This window comes from Branchiostoma floridae, chromosome 6 (assembly GCF_000003815.2).
Source record: "Branchiostoma floridae strain S238N-H82 chromosome 6, Bfl_VNyyK, whole genome shotgun sequence".
NCBI lineage: Eukaryota > Metazoa > Chordata > Leptocardii > Amphioxiformes > Branchiostomatidae > Branchiostoma > Branchiostoma floridae.
In genome coordinates this window covers 20,631,709-20,650,312 of record NC_049984.1, presented here as the reverse complement: position 1 = coordinate 20,650,312, position 18,604 = coordinate 20,631,709, and the positions used below count along the sequence as shown (strand labels likewise).

At 37.7% G+C, this 18,604-nt stretch overlaps 1 protein-coding gene across 11 annotated transcripts in view; it reads right to left on the bottom strand.

Moving 5' to 3' along the window:
• The window catches only part of LOC118417647 (piezo-type mechanosensitive ion channel component 2-like), a 119,353-nt gene that overhangs the window by 2,524 nt on the left and 98,225 nt on the right, over window positions 1–18,604 (bottom strand). For 10 of the 11 annotated variants that reach the window (XM_035823276.1, XM_035823265.1, XM_035823269.1 and 7 more), the window contains 11 exons: window positions 18,085–18,132; window positions 16,257–16,423; window positions 15,910–16,068; window positions 14,828–14,975; window positions 12,819–13,004; window positions 10,168–10,260; window positions 6,064–6,078; window positions 3,283–3,452; window positions 2,506–2,625; window positions 1,895–1,983; window positions 947–1,148 (listed from right to left, as the gene is read on the bottom strand). In XM_035823276.1, coding sequence (XP_035679169.1) covers window positions 947–1,148; window positions 1,895–1,983; window positions 2,506–2,625; window positions 3,283–3,452; window positions 6,064–6,078; window positions 10,168–10,260; window positions 12,819–13,004; window positions 14,828–14,975; window positions 15,910–16,068; window positions 16,257–16,423; window positions 18,085–18,132 — 1,397 coding nt within the window. The remainder of the gene's footprint in view (window positions 1–946; window positions 1,149–1,894; window positions 1,984–2,505; window positions 2,626–3,282; window positions 3,453–6,063; window positions 6,079–10,167; window positions 10,261–12,818; window positions 13,005–14,827; window positions 14,976–15,909; window positions 16,069–16,256; window positions 16,424–18,084; window positions 18,133–18,604) is intronic. The other variant, XM_035823267.1, reaches the window with a different exon arrangement.

Here is an 18,604-nt window from a genome sequence, read left to right as displayed (position 1 = left end):
CTGGAACACAGATGAGATACATGTATATAGGGTCAACAAGCACTTTTTGTAGACTGTTATGTCTAGATCTGTGGAAAGTAATTTTGCAACTTAACTTATGGGTATGTTGCAGAGACTTCTCATCTGGGAATTGAAGAAGAATAGTTTAATTCAATCTGGGTAACAATTTCAGTATCATAAGTCAGCCGAATTCTTTTTTCACTACTCGTATTTTGTTTATTTAGAATGCTGTTTTGAACTTCTTGGAAGTCATATAATTACCTGTTTTGTTTATTTAGAACACAATAGCCATTACCTGTATTTGCTTACCTAAAACACACAGAAGTATTAATTACTAGTATTTTCCTTGTTTTGTGCTTTTTATGTGAAGCTTTTTTTTCTCACTGATGAAAGAAGTTGGATGACTTCTGAAACATCTGAAAGTCTCAATTGTGTTATCTATAGTGGTATAGATTGAATTAAAGTATTATTTTTTTATAATTAACAGCAGTCTTGGGAGGAAGCCAACAGTCTTCTGGAATTCTTAATGCATTTGATTTATTAATTTCATACATACATTAAATGAAAAATGTGTGATGCACAGAAATAAGGCAATAGAGTAGCACATATCGATATTGGACTGTTTGCATAAATGTATAATTGCTAGCATGGACCACTTCAAATTGATTTCGTTGGGGATTTTTGGGTCATTTTCCAATGATCAGAGGGTCAAGAGGGGATTTTTTTTCAAATTCAGTTTTGGTTGGGTGATGGATGGCTGAAAATCTCCAGCAAATGTGCCTTTCTAGTTCTGATTTATTCCTGAAATTCTTTATATGAGAAAATTTGTCCACTAGTTAAGAAAAATAAGACAAACTAGAAAGACAAGTAAAAAAATGGGTGTGCACTTCTATAAACACCTAGCTGGGACTGTGATACCTTTTATAACTGAAATGACATCACCTACCCATATCCAGCTAAGAAGGAGAATTCTGGTGGGCTGACTTTGTCATTAAAGGTGATCATCTCCATATAGGGCATACTTCTCCTGTCAGGCCCCACCCCCACCAGCTCCTGTACTGTCCACCACTCCACCTCGCCCTCAAGCTCCTCTGTCACACGGCTGTGGTTCAGTCGCACCGTCACGTTACTGAAGTCCAGGCGATTCCCTGACAACAGCATTTCATATTTTTATCAGTATAATCATTTACATAAAGCTGGATTTTCCTTTCTGCCATTTGAATGGCTATTTTATCATCTAGAAATTACATGTAGAAGGTCTGATCTGAAAAAGATAAAAACAGTTGCTTTTGAAAAACAGTTGTCATTGATGCAAGTACCTGTGAGTTAATGTACTTTTGGTTATATATGTGGCAGGAAACAAATTACACAAAAAGTCATGTATAAAATAACAACATCATGCATCTTTATACATCACATGCCTGTTTTCATTTCTGAACAACAATATTGATATAATATAATTACAGACTAATGGTACCATTTCTATTATGAGTTTTAGTTACAGCTGCTACATTGTATTTGTGTGATGTGAGGGTGGAGCCTGGTGAAATCAGAGCGGTCACTTGAGTCCTGAATATAGGTGTGTTCATAAAAAAACTTTTGCAGGCTTATTTTTCATAAACTAAAATAACAATAAAACATGGTACATTTTAGGTACATGACTGTATGGAAATATGTGCAACCAAGTATTTTTTTCAATCAGTTGGCTCCATTACCTCACCTCACTTCCCTTAAATAACAGCTGCTGTAAAAGAAAAAACTGTTGAAGCTGTTTGCCTGTAGAACATTCTAAAGTGCTACATCCAGGAGGAACCCAATGTCTCCTGGCTTGCACAGTCATTTAATGTGGATGGTCATTCTTCTAGTCCAGAATCCTGGCAGATGTTATACCCACCCGGTGCTGTCATCAGCTCATTGGCCGGTCGGGCCACACCCTTCACACCTGGTACCTTCACATACTTTGGAAACAGGTTGTAGATTTCCCTGCAGAAGGAAACAGAGGAGAACACATTTAATATCACAGTCCGTCTTCAAGGTTGTACATCTACTGTGAGGTACATAATCATGACTGTGCAGGACTTCTGACATCATTAATGCAGATAATGTCCTAATTTGCATAATTCACACACTGTATCTTTGAAAAGTCCTATTTTTCCAAGTTAGATATTAAGATTATACTTTCCGAGCCAATGTTCAGCTCTGGCTGTTTTTTCAGTGTTTTAGGCAATTTTGTCTGTTTTTCTGTTTTGCTCCATTTTGTCCCGGACGGTGGACATGAAGAAAAATGACATAATAGAGCCCCCCCCCCCCTAAAAAAAACACCTAACAACATGTCAAGAAACAGCCTGAGCTGAACCTATGCTTGCAGAGTAAGTGACATACACTACGATAATGTAATCCATGTGGGAGTATACTGTGTTACTATATATCAACAACATGGTAATGCTTGGTAGAATCCAAGATGACTGAGCCATGACAAACCAACCAGGTGCCGCACAAACTTACACTGGCTCTTGTAGAGTTCCATTCAGCATTGCTGCCAGTTTTAATCGTTGAGGGTCACCTTGTAGAATCTGGAAGGAGTACTCATCGCCAGCAAACTCTGAAGACCCTGTTGTTGGATCCCTGAGGTGAAATATGTCTAAGATTCAAGTCTTTGTAACAGTTATCAGATATTATCAGATATATAGACCACAACAACTGGTATACAAACAAAGATGCAATGCAACAAAATCAATCACACAGATCTTTAGACTTAAGCTTTGATAGTAGACATTTTGCACCTTCTTTTGTTATGAATCGTGTATCTGTGTATCCCCTTACAACAAGCCTTTGGGCATGAATTTTCAAATAAAGATATCTCGATACATGTAACTATTCATTAATCCATGTACTGAAGATTTCATGAATTTAAATGGGATCAATCGGCAACTAAACAGTATACACCATTTACATGTAATGTTGCATGTGTACAATGTATAATATTATACAAACAACATTCTACAGCTAATTAGACCACGTCATTTAGTAAAGCCATGTATATACTTGCTAGTGATTAATAAGGATTTTCTTCCTGCAACTGAATTGTTTGCTAATTAGGCAAAGGGCAACTGATATGCAACCTGCAAGTAATTTTGTATAGTGTGAAATATTGATAGTAATACAGTTACATGGAGAATCTGCATGCCTAAGAACAGAATTCCCAGCTTTGGTCTAATTACAAAATGTAACTCTATTGCTATAAAATTTCACAAAACAAACATCAGCAGTGTATGAACTAACCGTGTAAACTGCCACTCCACGCGAACAGTTATGGGGTTGTCCGACAGAAGATCGTTCAGCATTGCATGTCGGCTGGGAGGGCTGATACCCCAAATGGATCGAGAGTTCCCATCGATCTTGACTTTCACAATGTCCACCGCTTCATATCGCGACAAGAACGTCATCGCATTCTGAATGCACAGAAAGTTACTGTCAGTGTGACCAGTCGCAGTGACCCTTACCAAAACTAACTGGAGGAACTTGGTAGAACCAAATCCAATTGCAAGATATTCCTGTAGAAAAAATCTTATGAGATTTCATAAATCATACATGCAATTTGGGGTTAGATACAGAGACAAATATCACTGTAATCAGTCAATTTAACGTGGCAACAATTGACATTGTTCAACTTGTTAGAGTTCTAAAAATGAAAGAACATACTAGCCTAAAAACAATACAATGTATTATTAAGTTAATAGATGTATAACAAAAAAAGCATAAGGATTAGTTTCCTGTTTATCAAGCCATAGGTCCTCTGATAAAGTGATGCGATAACTGCCGTCCAAAGCCTCAAGGTTCCAGCGGCTATGGCTGACTTGTTGATGAACAACATCTCTAAAGCTTCAATGTAACAGATGTAATGTAATACCTAAGATCCACCCACCATGATTAGGCCTGTGTCACATTTCTTACCCAGGGCTTGGCCGGGCTGTTTACAGAAACGAAAAATGAACAAGGCACAAGGCATGATTTGGAATTATTTTTGGCACATTTTGTGTTCTTGTTGTCTTTTATATCATACTTTTCCGGCCGACTCCCTTTGTGGAAATGTGACGTTAGCCTTACAGGTTTGACATGTCCAAACTTTTGTGTTTTCACAGGCATCATGGGTGCATGAAGGCAGCTGCTATATATCTTGTTCCTGTTTGTAGTTGCCTACTGTCTGCTCTGACTATTGTTATATTTCCCTGTCAAGATTGTATCTAACCCCTAAGAAATGGAAGTGGTATAATGCTTAATGCATTTTGAATTTATCACTACATGCATACACGTGATTATGAAAACAATTTACAATTTATATATGATTTGAATATATCTGACAGTATTCTGGAAAAAATGGACTTACTTTGATTTGTCTAATTGTTTTTGATACTTTCCAGCATACCTTATACAATGTACATGTAATGTTACCATGTCTGAGAAAAGAAGCCACATGGCACCTACTGTTGGAGGTGACAATGGGCAAATGATATTGTAAGTCTTTCATCTGAACGATTCTTACAGAAATTTGCATTTCAAATTTACATCCTATATATCTTCAGGGTCCAAATTTGTCAAAAGTGGCACAAATATCAGTAAGTTAAGGTACGTACATGTCTTTCTACCATACATAAACTTTAAAACCTGAAAATTGACATTTTTGTATGATTTAAAAGGCCAGTAAAGGCTTAAACAGCATTGCATTAAATGACAAAAGTTACTTTCTATAATTGACACATCAGAAAAGTTCCCCTACAATCTTTAACAGCTTTCCTTTACATTTCCTTCACATCTAAACTCATAGCTTACCTTTTTATTACAAAATACCATTTAATGAAAGCTTTGTATTATTATCTTACCAAGGAATAGAGTCTGACATAAATTCCATCTTGACTATTGTAAAAATCAACAAATTCATCATAATCATGAAGCTTTGAATGTGCTACATTTTTGTATACATAATGTATACACAGAATCATCATTCATAGCTGAAATCCTGGTGATAAACTTATTTAAGGCTATCTTTACAAATAATATCAATATACCATTGGCAGCATTACAAAGTTAATGTATTTTCATTACTTTAGAGACATTGAAAAAGTGGACCAGGTAATGGAAGAATTTTGATTTAGAGAGTTTACTGTTAAACAAATTTGAGACTGTTTGGAACCCAGAGTGGCAACAATGGTCACAATGTAACATGTTACAAATCCATGGATTAGCTGGTATGTGGCTGTATTCCATGTGTACAGTTAGCGCAGCAGCCACCTCATTTAGATATTTAGTAAGGGTCTGCCTTAACACCTCAAATGACCTCAATCAACCCTAACATGCAGTGTAAATGGCACAACGACCTTGTGTGATGCTCTATATTGTTTTTTTTATTCAAAAATTCAACAAGTCCCAATTATTTACCAGTTATTTAGAGTTAGTCAGCTGGTTTCATGATCAAAGTAATTTGAGGCAGACAAACACTTAGTATACAAGTATATAGAATTGACTTGAGTGAAATTATAAATCATAATTGACAATGATAGAATTGTGCTATGCTGTAATCTACAGCAACCAGCCAACAACATCCACGTTTTATTAATTGTACTGTCATGTGTGGACTGAAGAAGGTATCAAGAACTTCCCCATGCAGACTCCAAACACAGACGATCCAATATTGCAGCCAGACATTGCTTTGGTCTTGAAACCGGCGGAATAACTCCAAATAACTTTAAACACTTAGGACTTGCTGCATTTCTGAAATTGATAAATGCATGAGCAATGTATCCAGAGCACAACACAAGGTTGTTGCACCATTTACACTGCATATTAGAGCCGTTTGAGGTCGTTTAAGGTTGCTTGAGGTGTATAGGCAGACCGATTTAGTAATTCACTGTCAGCTCTTTGTTCTCTATCAAGGCAAAGTTGGACCCTTTCCTGCAAATCTGAAATACATCTTAAACAGTTGACCATAATGTACACTGCTGACTACAAGACTGTGATACATAGAATGACAGCTTCCAATTTCAGTTGCCCATGTTGAGTCCTAACCTGGAGATGTGAAGGCTATATCCGCAGCACAGGGAGAGAGAGAACAGATTCCCAGAGAAAAGGACTGTTAAAGGATGGAGTGTGTGCATGCTCTTGTGGATAGCTGACTCAAGCAGAGCGGAGACAAGACACCAAATGTCTTGCTCCCCCCCTGCTAGCTGCAGCCTGCCACTTCAGAAACACTACATTGGTCATGTTACATGTACATGTAGTACATAGAGTCTGAGATTAAGACCTTATCACTGTTACTGTCTACTGCAGTGGTCAGGACTTAACTTCAGGGTTCAAAATACAGAATCTGAAGTTAAAATTCTGTATTACCAAGGATTTAACCTCCTTGGTATCACAAACTACTGATGTCTTTTCTGTAGATATCATTACCGTAAAAGTCATTACAAATGCTTAACATGATACCTGCAAGACCTAGACCAACTCTTCTTTTTAGTTGGCCCTAGAAAACTAGACAAAAACTTTGTAGTGTTTCTGAAATGTTTTTATCCACTGCAAAGCAACTCTCCATGATGAAGTAATGCTAGGTCACCTTATTCCGGGGAATAATCTATACCCAGGGTATTGAGGTACATGTACATGTACATATATGCTAAATGCAACATCTTACCAACAGAATTGCAAACAGAACTTTTCAGAGGTTTTCAGAACACTGTCTTAAAACTTTAATAACCATGCATTTTGTTTTCGAACATTTGACTGAATCATGGAAAAATTGTTACATGTGTAATTGTTAGTTGGTCAAATGTCATAACAGCTTCCAACTGAACAAAATTAATCACAATAAAACTAGATAAATGTTGTTCTGCTGTTCTCAAAATGTAATCAATCATCTTAAAAAATGCCAAAATTCGGCATTAAGCACATCAAAGAAATGAAAGCTACCAGTTTGAAAACAGCAATCACGTGTAGTTCTGGCCCTATACCCTTTCACCTTTGACCCAGCATGAGGGAGATTCCCTGATTCGAATGTTTCCAATCTATATCATCATATGGCCAGGTGACATTGACCGATCAGAAGGCCCCATTTCATGTTGGTTATGACATAGGTCCGATTTACACAGGGCAAAAAAATAACTTGTCCTACGTCGACTTTGAGTGACAGAACAAATGGATTCTGAGACCAAAACGCTAAATGCGCTCAGTATGGCACAAAGTTGTTTTGTCGTGAACTTTTTTGCTCACGCAACTTGACATCTTTAGCACTCTCCTTGAGCAAAGAGTGGAACAACAGCTGCTGTATGACAGGTAATTAGCAGCAAGATAATCATCTTCTTCCTGAGGATAAAGGCTAATGTGACAGACGCATTCTAAAATTGCACTATTTTTGTATTACAAGGACTGAGAGAAAATATACAACCTGTGTAGCATAAGTGACGAAGGCACTTTATGATATCGAAATATAACAAAAAGAAATAATTATTATGGTTTATTGATTTGCAGTGTTGCTGTCAGTGACTCAGAGTCTTACTGAATATTCCCCGGATAAAGGTAAACTAGCGCTAAAATCGTTTCACACAAAACAAGACTGAACGTGGAAAAGCTTTTTAAAGTTAAGTGGAAAATGATTGTTGTACTTCAAAGCAAAATTTTATCTATTCAAGACATTCCATGAAAACAGCATTCAAAAACACCCATGTTGTCGTAACATTGACTGACTAGTACATTTGTATGTAATAATCATTTTATACAATGGAAGCAGCTTCTGCCTTTTTTGACATTTTCAAATGATAGGGGCAGTAATAAATGACGTGTGCTTTTTCTATTACAATGAGGACTTTTCTAAAACAATTTCCTGTGATAAATATCTAATAGATGCCCATTGTGAAAATACTAAATAAATCACAATTTAAAAAGCTATCTTTGCTAAAACAAGGGAAAATATCATAATGCACAATGCATTGTCAACCACAAAACAAAATTTGTGTGGCTTCATGTCAAGAGACAATTATCATTTCGGAAATTTCAATGCTCTTGGAATGGCATATCAAAAACTTGAATGTTCTGTCATTTGACATTGCAACATGGGTCTTTCTTATAATCATTTTGCATGTTGAACAATTCATGACATAACTGAACAAGACATCTTCATCATGCAATGAATGGTTGTGCAAATTTCTCTTAAACATAAGTTGAGAGAAGAAATGTTGCTGAAGCATGCATAACATTCTAGACTTGTACATATACATAGCAATCAAAATTACAAGTTGGGGCTCTTTTTGTAAATTCCATGCTAGGAGAGTTAATGAGAGGTGCCCTAAGATGGTACCCGCCCTGAGATGGCATTAATCTTTTTCTGATCTTATTACGCATAAGTATGACGTGTTTGTTGCCACTGAATATGCTGATTAGGGAGGGAAATAAGTCCATGCACAGCTGTTATTTGCATTCAAAATATACTTTAAAATCTTTAATTTTACAAACTTTTGACTTTTACAATAATGTTGGTAGTACCGAATCACAGCTGTCACCGGTCACTGTGTATTGGCGGCTCCTGCTGCTAAATATACGAACTCTACCAAGCAGTCACACAACTGCAACACATATAAGAAGTGAAGCCCCCTAAAACATTACTAGTGATCCACGAACACATACCTTTGCCAAATAAACCAGGTTTGTTATGTAGAATAATGTCTGTACTCTCTAGACATAAATGTTTTACTCATTACATTTTATTTTATACGCCTGGTTGTCAGGTTGGTTTATGAAATTTTGCCATTAATCATGCAAATTAGATCCAAATTTTAATAATTAATACCAAATTGTATCAAGCATTACTTAAGCTATCAGCAAACCAAAAATCATGATGATCCTTTCATCCCTTCTTGACATAATATTCTCTTTCAAAGTCTTTAACTAAACGGCTCCTGCAGTTCCAAAAAGATAGGGGCCCCAAACATTCACCTCTTACTCTCTGCCCTCTTTCTCAGTTACAAATGTGACAACTTTGACAGTGATATCATGGAATGCAGTGAATGTATGAACTTTCCTCATTAATTATGCAAATTGGCCATTAATTTACATAATTAGTATCTCATCATGTACATGTAAGTCTTAAATTAGGCTATCTACATACCAAAAATCATGACGATCCATCAACGCATTCATATTTTCTCATTAATTATGCAAAGAAGGTCATCATTTGCATGATTAATGTATTAACATTTCTCTCTTTCTCAGCTACATATGTGACAAGTTTGAAGTCCTATCATGGAATGCAGTGGATTTAGAAACTTTCCTCATTAATTATGCAAATTAGCTGTTGATTTGCATAATTAAATCTCAATATGTAAGTCTTCACTTAGGCTACCTACATACCAAAAATCATTACAATCCGTCAACATATTTCCTCATTATTATGCAAATGAGCTCTTCTCACATGAGATGAGAAGTAAATACAGTGTCAAAATTTTACTGTCAAAAGAAAGCTGGAATGTCAAAAATTGAATTCTAATTTCTGTGTACTGAAATTCATCACTAACTTCTGAATAGAGCAAAATTTGAAAAGCGCACCAAGTTACGGCACGCTGTTTAGCATAGCACAAAATCAGAAGGTATATACACAAAAATATCTCACAGTGTTTTTTCCTGTTTGTACGTGAAGCACAAAGGGTTTATGAACCGTATTAATACATTTCTTATCCAAGTATGTTCTTCAGATGAATATGTCACAAATTCATTCATCAAAACATGACCACTTTCTGGCAACTTGCGATGGAGCGCCATGAGTTCGAGCGCTTGACAAAGCGAGCCATGTTAGGGCATCTCCCATTACAACATGTGCAATGTATAAATATATCAAAACCAAAAAACAATAAAATAAAAGATAAAAAAAGTTTCACCAAATACTGAATTGTGCAATATTTGTATTGTATATGAAATACCCAGCTGCTCATTTCAAGTTACAAATTCTACTTAAAATCTGTATGAAAATCAAATGACTTTGCAAAAAATGTACTTTTCCTTTCAGAGCTTTTAGATTGAAAGTGCCTTCACTCCAGATGAAACGTATCTTCTCATTTGCTAAAAGACACTGGTTTGGTTTTATACTGTAAAATGTGGTCTCTATTCATGCAATGTTACAGTTCTACTCACAGGGTCGATGAGGAACCGCCGGAACATGTTGTCATATTCTTCCTGATCCACTCCACGAAGGTATTGTTGCTGTGCACTCATTTTGAAAAGAGGCTGAAAAATTAGAACATTGAATCAGATATTTTTAAAAAATACCTTGGAGCAGGGGTGTGCCTGCACATTACCACTTCTCAAAACCTCTCACAACAGGGTCTAATGTGTCCATGGGGCAAAGACCTTACATGTATGAGATGTGATGCTCTCAATACATAAAATTTGTCAATGCAATCATGACTAGAAAAAATGCATTAAGTCTTAAGTAATACTATTTACCTTATTTTCCAAGTTATTCCACATAAAGTCCAGACAATGCACTTTGTATTTTTTAGGCTAATATAGCCAGTTCATTCCACAAAATATCACTTGTCCTTGCACAACCAGGGCCACATCCACCACAGGTTAAAGGTCTGGTTTCCCATCTACCAAGTTCAAGTTCTCTACAAGCTTTATTGAAGTGCTTTGGGAAGGTGTATCTCACTGGACTGCAGCTATGGTGGAGGTACATGCAGACCCCTCTTTTTAGACTATTCCGCACCATTCCAGTCTGGACTAGTGTTTCCGAAAACCCCTTACTTTACATAACTTAGAGAGAGAGAGAGAGAGAGAGAGAGAGAGAGAGAGAGAGAGAGAGAGAGAGAGAATGGTTTATTTGTTTCACAGCCAACTTGCGGCTCTAAAGCCGAATTATCAGGTTCGTTTACATTGTGTAATGCTACCTTATTACTACTCACAAGAATATAAACAATACAAATAAGACGTGTAGCATGAATATCATAATGAATAAAATATTGCAGATACGAGTACAATGTCTAAAAGGCAAATTGAAATAGGGTTAAAACTATACAATGTCATATTAAAAGTCTGATCATGCTAAAACTGATTGACTTGTCCTACAACGTTACCAAAAAACAGACTGTCTTGATTCGATCATTGCTGGTATAGCGCTGGTTAGGTAGCGGTTAGTCCCAGTAGATTGTTGGTATCGTGCAGAGTTGCGGAGTTGCCTGCCATGCTGTTGTCCACGGGTAGGGGGCAGCCACGTGGAGAAACGAGGAGAACTTTCAACTCTCACGGCAAAGTTAGTACAGAGTTTCTGTCTCCAGGTTGAAAGGTGCTCAAGGCCGATGTGCTGGAGAGCTGCTGCGTAAGAGACGAACTGACACCCCATCATCAACCTGCAGGCCCTTTGCTGCACCTGCTCTAAGGCGGCCGACTGTCTCTGAGTGAGTGCTGAAGCCCAGCATGGGGCAGCATACTCGAGTAACGGAAGATTATATAACCACAGTATATGGTGTTAAGGTCTGCGATCAGCACCCCAGAATGGCGCAACCTGCTGATGACGACCAGCCTTTTGCTGCTTTTGGACACCATGACATCCACCTGGTCATCCCATTTCAAGTAAGAGCAGATGTGGACCCCAAGCAGCCTAGCCTAGGTGGTGGTTTCAAGTGTTTGTCCTGCAAGAGTCAGCACTGGTGGTTGTATGGGGGCACGCATGAAAGTGCATGGCCATGCATTTCTTGGGGTTGAGTAGCATGTGGTTTTCCGTAGCCCAGTTGTCAAGGTTGTTCAGATCACATTGAAGCGATGATAGAGTAGAGATAAGCCTGATCTCTCCCAGATTGAAGTCATCTACATATTTCCAGTGAGAGTTCTCGGTGACCGGTCTAACATACAAATGTAATTGATCATCGCCAGAAATACAAGTGGACCCATCAGGGTGCCCTGGGCTATACCGCACGTCAGGTTTTCCCAATGCAACATTGCTCCCTGGTAACGTACGCACTGTCGGCGATCTGAGGAAATTGCACACCCAAGGGATTACAGATGGTCTTGCTCCGAGGCTTATCAGCTTAGTTATAGTGGTTGTATGGCATACTCTATCAAAAGCTTTGGATAAATCCATGAGTATCAGCATACCCAATTTGGATTAGTCAACTAGGCGGTGTGTTGTAGAACAGTTTTTCATGTTCCCATATTGTTTAGGATCAACATGGAGAAGGATGTCCAATATTATCCAACCTAGCTGCAACAAAGCTTTCGCATATCTTTCATATATCTAATTTATGGTTTATGGGTTGAATTTGCATTTAGTTCATGCCCATTGGTGCCTATTGGCAATGTTGGCAGTTTATTGATAGCATAGTGGCAGCATGGTGGGTTACTATGGGGCTTTTTGCCTTATTTAGTCTTCAACTTTAAAAAATCGTCACATTTCCAACCAGCACATTGGGGTTCGTTCCCGACACCTGTTCACAGACACTACTGTACCGTGAAGGTACAATGTATTACGTCCGCATCGTCAAATCTCAGCATACTACAACAGTATATATATACCCAGTCCAGTGAAACAACCCTTTATGGCATCATTGTGTCTGCTTATTGGTGTCTGCCATCTTGTTTATATCTGTCATGTTTGCTTGCTGATATGGATGTGTAGAATATTGTGTGTGTGTCTGTGTGTGTAACGCGTGTGTGCATGTGTGACAGGGAAAAAAGACTAGTATCATTTTGCTCCAAACTAGTCTAGATCTGCTTTTCAAACTGCATGCTTACTACAATGTACATACAGTAACATGAACGTTATATATGGTATATCCAGCAGCACTCACCTGATATCCTCCCATCGCGATTTCAATAGTGGCATCTATCGGGTGGTTGGGCAGCCCTGCTGTGTTGACAAGTGACATGAAGAGCAGGGGGAACCAGATGATGATAATCAGTAAAAACACAAGCAGTCCACCAGCGCCATACTTCACCATGGCTTTCTTTTTAACGCCCCTTGGAATGGGATATCTCTGGAAAAGAAAGTTTTACCAACATTCTTACATCACAGGTTGTAACCATAATCATCTTGGCAAAGAAGCAGATGTCAATACATGTTAGCTTACTATGAAATAGTAGCATGACAACATCAGACAAAGACATATTTTGAAAAAAAATTGAGATCGTAGAAATGACTTGAAGTCAATCTGACAGGTATGCCCAGGTCCTCCTTCAATAGTCAAGTTACTTGTTGATGTGTTATATACATAACATTATACAAATGTAGGGCCAATCTATTCAGCCCCAAATGTTCAGCATTATAAAGTTTGAGCTGATTTCCTAATGCATTATGCTTAGATTACATACAGTCTACCAAATTACAGGACCTGGTTCATAAATAAAGCATAGAGTACTTCTGTTGAGCTACAAAAAGACAGGGCTTCCAAATCCAAAATGGTTGTCTTAACCCTGCTGTTAATACCAACCAGTTTGGAAATAGAGTCAACAACCTCCAGGAAGCCAAGTTTCAATATGGATGGAGACAATAATAAAAAAGTTTTTACAAACTCAACACTTAAAAAAGCATTAGCATAATTTTTGCGTGTTTTGCTAAAATACATTTTGGCTTCCTGTGCCAATATCTTTCAAGGCAACATTGATACGGTGAATAGTGGACAAAAATACAACATTAAAGTTTCTGGACATTAATATCTGCATCATCAACAATTTACTTAACTGCACAATGGGTACTAGATTTTGGGTACTATTAGTTCTATATCATTATCTCATTTACTTGGGTACAAACAAAAGGGAAGAACAATGGGGACCAACACAGTTACTGTACTAGAATCCCCTATGGAAACCATTTATAAGTTATTATAAACTAGAGTTCCGCAACCTCATACCTCCAGGAAATATTTATAGCTTTTGTAAATTTTTTGCAAATGACTTGCACATTCACATGATTTATGTATGGTGATGTTCATCATTGACTAACATACATGTGTCTCAAGTATAAAATTCCCATCAAGCAGTTTTGCAATTTTCACATATACTATGCAAATCAGTTCCTCAGATGGAGCACTTGATATTGTATATAGGTAGACTTTGCACAATTTCATCACATTTCCTTGAGATTTATAGAAAAACACACATTTTCTCCAAACTCAGAAAGACAAACATAGTGTTGTGCCAGTCAAAAAGGAGTGGCAGTCACATTATAGAAAGACCACTGCAGAAAGTTGGTAACAAGAGAAAGAGGTAGACATCACTTAAGAGCTCGTTAGTCCAGAGTAGCTGACTGGTTTGTAACCAAAGAAGATTGCTATCTCTGTGGTTACAATCCTCAGAGAATTCCTTATGTGTACCTGTTTTCTAAAACAGTGTGTGGCCGTTACAATGTTTTTAGATGCTGTTCCGTCACAAGTATAACATTAATGTCCTTATTTTTAGGAAGGGGTCATAAATACATCAAGTTTGTACTTGTATATAGACTGCTCAATACCCTTCATACCCTTCTTCAATTACCAAGACAAGCTAGATGTTGTCTCAGAACCAGCAGGAAAAATATCTACATGACAGGAATATCCTGTTGACAGTGAAAACAAAAGAATTTCATTATCAGGAACAGTCAATTATTTTTCAGGTTTCATTTGTCTTATATTCACCTCCTGTACATGACAATCGTCGCCATTGCAATAATGTTTTAATTGCCAATCTTATGTATGTGCGGCATGTTGGGAGAACCCATGGTACATCTGGTCACTTTATATCCCTCCAGCTGACAGAAAAAACGTTGGATCATTCCTGTTTTAATAAGAAAATATATCGTCTGAAGGCTACTCCGGTAACAGACCTTTTCAGCCTCTCTCATGCATTTCAGACAGAAGATGTTTGCATAGATGTCCTCCATCTGTAGCCAGCTGGACAGCCCCAGTGTTGTGTCCGTCCACACCCAGTCCATCACATACCGTAATTCCACTAAAAATGGAACTACTTGGAAACTAGGTAGAAATGTACATTGTACAAGCTGTTAGAACCGAATGACGCTAATTATTTTGCATGTAAACATTTGGTAAAAGATTACATGTATAGTCAGTTATAATCTTTTTGTGCTGGTGCGTGAATCTTAAGAGCAAGGAGGTTAAAAATCACCTTGTTAAGAGGAAATTCTAGGTGACATTCCAGTATACATACAGTGTATATATATACCTTGGAGTTCATGCTAAATCATCTTCATGTAACAGCGGCATACAGATAAATTAACCCCAAGAATCTGTGCTTTATGATGTACATTGTATGCAACACTCTACTTACTGGTGAGCATGACCGGAATAATCATGTTAACAACTAAATTACTATGCATTGACCCTACATGTAAGGGGAGGAAACCTGTGTCTTATAAAGCATAAAATATTGAAGACTTCCTTTTCAGCTACAAGATATGCACAATTCATACATATAGGAATGGTTTATTTGTATAAAAAAGAATTCAAAACTGTCCTTTTTGAAAATTCTTAAAGTTGCTATAAGCATGAAAAATACCTTAATAGTATATTTATCTCTGGGAACCCTAAATCTGATGCAAGGTGCCTTTACTTTTAAATCTATTTAGTGCAGGAAGGTTGAACAAATGACCGAATGATAAATTCTTCATAATATTTGTCTTCCTCTTTGACCTTGGAATTGATGTTAGCATTCTATGACATATGTTTCCCAATATACCCTTTTTACCCTTTCAGCATATATTTGCTCATTTTGCAGCTGCCTAGTAAGATTTACAGCATGGTTGAAAACGTTTTTTCTTTCTTTTTGGAAACGGCCTAAATTGATGTGCATGCAAATGTCATCCATAAAAAAACATATTAATAATTTATTATATAATCATATTCAAATCAACATGGCCTTAAAATCTGATGTACAAATTCTTTGGCTTACCCTTGGAACAGCAAAAGGTTAATGTAGTTGTACTTTTTGGTAAGAAAGTTTCCTAGAATTCTGGTGGGGTACCCAGAGCGGATCTGGTAAGCAGATAGTCCGAAGTAAACACACTTGGTAAAGTACCACAGCTGAGCTGGGGAATTCTCCACAAAGGGCCTGGTTGGAAGAGGAACAGAATTGTTTTTGTTACAATGACTTTGTACTGAATGAATCACAAGCTATTAAGACGTAGAACGAAGTTAGGCAATTAACCATCTTGCAACATCAACAGTTACTCAGATAACATATACAGTCGTGTTGATAATACATTCACGTAGTCTCACAGTCATTCTGTGAAATCTTACCTGTCCGTGAAACCAGGGAGAACAAAGAACATCCAAAGGTGTACACCAATGACAAGGACAATCTGAAAGATGAATTTTCCTGGTACATTTTTCCTGAGGTAGAGGGCCCTGTCCACCACAATCATGGCAAACTGGATCAGGAGCATCACCAAAAAGGGCAGAGGTACCTGTGGAGGATAACATAACATTTAGTAATTTAAATTGTTAAGAATTGAAAATCGTTGTTGCAATGAAAACCACAGCTTCCATGTACCTAGTAGACGTTAATACATGTGCCTATCATAACATGGTTGTAACATTATGATTGTACTATAATGAGTAAAGGAGATTAATGAAACTTGGCACAGTTATCAGTCTTTCTCTTCATAGGAACCACCCAGAGTTATGCATTTCTCCCATCGTTTGATGCAGCTCTGGACACCGTTTTTTTAGGACACCAGATGCCTCATCAATGGCAGAAGAGGGACGACCAGGTCTGGGAGCTGTTTCCACAGACTTCCGGCCATATTTGAATTCAGGATGCGATTTCATCAAAAGTCTTCTTTGGTGTGCGTCCTTTCAAATACAAAAACTGGATCACTGCGCGACACTCAATTGGTTCCATTTCACACCTGGTCCATTTCGCACCTGACTCAGTTCAAACTCCAGTAAATCAGAAACCACAATTAGTTCAGAGCTGTTTTTTGCAACATAAGCTATACAGATATGAATCATTACACATACAAAGTTTCATATAGATCAGACGACTGAAAGTGGGTCAGGGGCATTACTTATTGACCGCCCCTCGTAAGTAGCATGAGATGCGAAATGTTAGTCTAAGGTGGGTCCTGTCATGATCAGACTCTCTCTCTGTGTCCCTCCTTTGTACACATACTGGCATGATCATACTAATTTTATCCTAAACGTGCTGTCAATTCTCTGTGTCACTATCTTTAGGATAACCTCCTTGGCAATAATAATTAAAGAAGCCACAGGAGGACATAACACAAATTAAACACCAGCAATCAATATCTCAGTCTCCAGAAATGGTTTCATCAGGTTGGTAGGGCCCTCTTGACCTACTTTGTCCTGGTCTTCAGTGATGACTGTGTTACAGCCATGGGAGGTCCTGTATCCCCAGTGTTGCCCAACCTGTTTATGGAGTGGCGGTACATGTTGGTACCACTGAATGGGTCCATTCTCGTGCAGGGTGAATTTCTTAAAATTCAATTTTGGACCATGGTGATTGCCAGGCAAAGTCCATCTTTTTTAGTGGAAGCGTTTCTGCACTGGTCCATTTCAACTGTAAGGGGCCTTGCAAAGAGTAAATTCTCACATGGGGGTTGACTCTTTTAAAATTCACTTTTGGAACAGTTCATTTTTGCATGGGGTGGGAGATGCTTGGAATATGCTGTATATGCTTGCAAACGGGGCCTGTCTAGTTTTATATGGGTTACTAGGGAAACATACAATAAGAGGTATGAATTCATTTAAGACCAGTGGCAAGTCTTAAGTTTGGACACAATATACTCCACAGATAAGCCAAAGACATTTTGTTCTTCATAGCAAAAAAAATTGACCATCTGTAATTTGTTGCGCAAAAAAAATGTACTTGCAAAGACGTACATTAACCAACCAGCTTGTTGCTAATTGCAGTTTTTAAGATCAACTGCAATTGCTCAGGCATGAATCAGTTCAGTTCAGTTCAGTTCATCCTCGGAGAGGTGACACCAGTGTCGCCACATGTTCCTGTCAAGCATGATCGAATTGAATAGAGCAGGTTAAGCTGTCTGGTTATGTTTAACTCTTTGCTAGTGCTTTTTTTGTACAAGTTACAGTATAAGTCTACCTGATTCTCAGAGATGGATGACATCACGTCTGCTCCAGCAGAATGTTTCTGGAAGAAAAATGTTCCAACATTTACACATGATGAGAAATGGCTTTTGACAAAATCAGCAGCAATTGGAGTCAATGGTTAATGGATATATCCTGAAGCCCATCCATTTGATCATGGTTCTGTTTTGAACACCTCCAACAAAAACAGCGCTATCGAGACAGAACTGGTCGCTGCCACTATTTAGCTGGTAATACCACTGACTATGGTTTAGCTTATTGGCCCTGAAATCCTATCAGAACAGGCAAAAAGAATCTGCTGCCTTCTTTGTTGAAGGCTAATTTCAATGGGTACAGTCTTGCTGTTTGATAGGATTGTGTAACAACGACAGGATAGGAAACTCAACTTACCATGCGAAAAAAAGAGTTAAAGGCCAATATTGTTTGGACTTAATGTAAGAGCTATCAAAAAAGCATTAATCATTTAAAAGCATTTTCTATTAAATGATTACAAAAATCATAACATGACGTTCTCA